This window comes from Anopheles bellator, unplaced genomic scaffold, assembly GCF_943735745.2.
Source record: "Anopheles bellator unplaced genomic scaffold, idAnoBellAS_SP24_06.2 scaffold01274_ctg1, whole genome shotgun sequence".
NCBI lineage: Eukaryota > Metazoa > Arthropoda > Insecta > Diptera > Culicidae > Anopheles > Anopheles bellator.
This window is the reverse complement of record NW_026685396.1, coordinates 1-2,974: the sequence shown is the minus strand read 5'-3', so window position 1 is coordinate 2,974 and position 2,974 is coordinate 1. Positions and strand designations below refer to the sequence as shown.

The following is a 2,974-nucleotide window of genomic DNA, read 5'->3' as shown; positions in this document are numbered from 1 at the left end:
GCACCGGAAAGATTCGTTTCATATCACCACGCTCCATGTGCTCCCGATAAGCACGGTGCTGTTCCTTCAAGTCGTCCGCTTCCAAACATGAGACACACAGCTGGCATTCCAATGGAGCACACGATTCCGTGCACGGCAAACCGGAGCAGATATCGGCGGCTGTTGCTACATTTTTCGGCGAAGACAGCATCGCTTCCGTGTCCGGTGGACGCCTGCGGAATGATTCGCGCTGTACGCTGGAGCTCACGCCAACTAGGCGGAAGAGATTGTAGATAACTTGCTCGTAGAGCAAACGGTTCGGTTTAAAGTGTGCCGAAGACAGATTGGGACTCATGTTTGCCTCCATCAGATAAACCCTCATTTTGTTATCGACCACCAGATCGAAGCGCATCATCTCGAAAAAGTTGTGCCGATTCGCATAGCGCGGTAAAATGGCCGCTAACAGTGGCTCTTTCTTCAGGATCAGCAATCTTATTGCGTCGTCCACTTGGTCCCAGATAACGCTTGGGTCACGTCCCGTGAGCCTGATGTAAGCGTCGAAAGATTCCTTCATACCGAATCCAAGCTTGGAGTAATACTGCTTCAGTGAGGGCACCTCCCAGGTTGGCAAATAATCGTCTCCCACGACGTATTTGTCCACATTGGAAGCGTTAAAAGGGTAGTACGGCACGGCACAGTAGCGGAACAGGATATCTCCCTTGTAAATGTAAACTCTTAACGGGTCAATGGAAGTAATGACGGTGTAAACACCGATGTCGAACTTATATCCGTCCACTAGCAGCGGGTCGTCTATAAACTCCTGAATGAAGGTCTCATTATCATTGAACTCTATTTCCTGTAGGCCCTTGATTTGAATGTGTCGATGTTGGTTGTGTTTTTGAACAAACTTTTTGTTCGGATTGTCCGAGGCATACTCTCGGAACCGAGCTGCTTCCGCGGGCAGCTTAAATGCCCGTGGGATGTACGGTAACGAGGTGGTCGACAGATCCACTTTGTTCGTTATGTAGCCCGAACCTGGGAAGTGGTTGACCAACTGATGGGATTTAAGTCTTTGTAAATTCGATACCTTGCGAAACGGATAATCGTGAGCCCACAATAAATCCCAGTCATCCGTGTCGTTCGTGGTTTGCTCGAGCCCAAGTCTCTCCAACACATTGTGTACGTGAAGCAAGTGTCCACCGGTTGGGTTTCGTCCGTAAATCCAGTACTTAGGGCGCGGCTCTCTGATACGTAACTCGTTCTGGACAATTTCTACTTCCGGTTTACAAGGCTGTGCAGGTAGCTGGAGACGAAGCAGCGATTTCAGCGAATCTTTTGGAAGACATTGTACCAACGTTACGGCGGCTATCGTTACACCGATGAACAGAATTTGCCCCGCCTTGGTGCGTAAGTCGAAAAAGCTGCCACTGACCGCATCATACTCGTTGCTCGGTGGCCGTTTAATGGCTGTTCGCTGCTTTTCCACTGATTTGGCACTGGTTGGGGACTGAAAGCAGGTGCAGAATTAAAGCCTACGCAAGTAGCGCTGCCCCAGTTTTGTTGACCTACCTTTTTTGTGTCCTCCTTTCGTTTTTCGGTCATGATCGATACTCCGCTTACCGGTCCATCAACGATAGAGACTGCCAATGGCACATTTGCGAACAAAAGGTAATTTTGTGCGGAGAGAACACTTTCTTTCACGTTTTGCCAGACAAGGTGCTAATGTATTCGGGTTCGTCGCTTGTGGCCAGAAAAACAATGAAAGCATATTCATTTTTGCTGTCAACCGCGAGCGTTCAGCGTACTGTGCGAACGACTCCCAGTGATGTTTTGCTTACGCGCTGTCAAGAGCACGTGAAAAAACCGGCGTTGAAACAGTGTTGATTAGAATTTTGCAATCGTTGTTCATAAATTGGTTGCTACCTTCGCGTTAAGGATGTTTTACATCATAGGACTCGGTCTTGGCGATCCGGACGATGTCACGGTGAAAGGATTGAACATTATCAAGCAATGCGAACGCGTTTACCTCGAATCGTACACATCCATTCTGTGCTGTGGGCAGGAGAAATTGGTAAGTTTCCGGCCCTGGATAAGGCTGTTTGAATCGTGTTGAGATTCTGATTGTATTCCATAGGAAGAGTTTTATGGGAGAAAATTGATACTGGCTGACCGAGAGATGGTTGAGCAGCGGGCAGATGAAATTCTGGAAGGAGCCGATAAACATTCCGTCGCGTTTCTCGTGGTTGGCGATCCGTTTGGCGCAACGACGCACACGGATTTATTGCTGCGAGCCAGAGAGAAAGGCCTACAAACCTCCGTTGTACACAATGCGTCCATCATGAATGCCGTCGGGTGCTGCGGGCTACAGCTGTACCATTTCGGTGAAACCGTCTCCATTCCCTACTGGGACGAGAACTGGAAACCGGACAGCTTCTTCGGAAAGATCGCTGCCAATCTCAAGCAGGGCCATCACACGTTGTGCCTGCTGGACATCAAAGTAAAGGAACCCACGTTGGAGTCGCTGATGAAGAAAAAGCGCGAATACATGCCGCCTCGGTTCATGTCTGTGAGCGAAGCGGCCACACAGCTGCTGGAAGTTGTTAAACAAAATCCATCCACAGACAAGGAAGATGCGCCCACGCTGACGGAAGACTCGTTGGTCGTTGGCCTCGCTCGGATCGGTCATGCGACGCAAAAAATCTTTGCGTGTTCACTACGCGAAATGAAAGACACAGACCTTGGGTCACCGCTGCATTCGTTAATCATCCCCAGTGCGGTGCTGCATCCTTTGGAGAGCGAGTTTTTGCAGCAGTTCGCTGAGCTCGATCTTCAAAAATAGAAAACGTTGTACAGAATCAATTCCTATTTCGATCGCGTCGAAAAATATACAAAACCAAAAACAACTGGCACTTCCTGCATTTGCTTTCCCACGCCCGTGTCTACCTGTGGGTGTGCTTATATCGCCAACGTTCAATCGGTTGCATACGTTATGACA

The 2,974-nt window shown here is 49.1% G+C and overlaps 2 protein-coding genes across 2 annotated transcripts; one reads left to right on the top strand and one right to left on the bottom strand.

Moving 5' to 3' along the window:
- Positions 1-4: 4 nt before the first annotated feature.
- On the bottom strand, positions 5-1,684 carry LOC131214526 (probable tubulin polyglutamylase ttll-15; the record flags this gene model as incomplete). The annotated part of the gene is made up of 2 exons (XM_058208893.1): positions 1,549-1,684; positions 5-1,486 (listed from the first exon to the last, which is right to left on the bottom strand). Coding segments are annotated over exons 1-2 (1,515 nt in total), but the record flags the coding sequence as incomplete, so codon positions are not given.
- A 188-nt stretch (positions 1,685-1,872) lies between these two features.
- Positions 1,873-2,820, top strand: LOC131214525 (diphthine methyl ester synthase). Its single transcript, XM_058208892.1, has 2 exons — positions 1,873-2,050; positions 2,114-2,820. Exons 1-2 carry the CDS (start codon positions 1,916-1,918, stop codon positions 2,816-2,818), a joined length of 840 nt encoding a protein of 279 aa, XP_058064875.1. The 5' UTR covers positions 1,873-1,915; the 3' UTR covers positions 2,819-2,820.
- Positions 2,821-2,974: the final 154 nt, after the last annotated feature.

Coding starts and splice junctions, on each gene's coding strand:
- LOC131214525 (XM_058208892.1), top strand. CDS start 1,916: ATGTTTTACATCATAGGACTCGGTCTTGGCGATCCGGACGATGTCACG. Junction 2,051..2,113: donor GCTGTGGGCAGGAGAAATTG/GTAAGTTTCCGG, acceptor TGTATTCCATAG/GAAGAGTTTTATGGGAGAAA.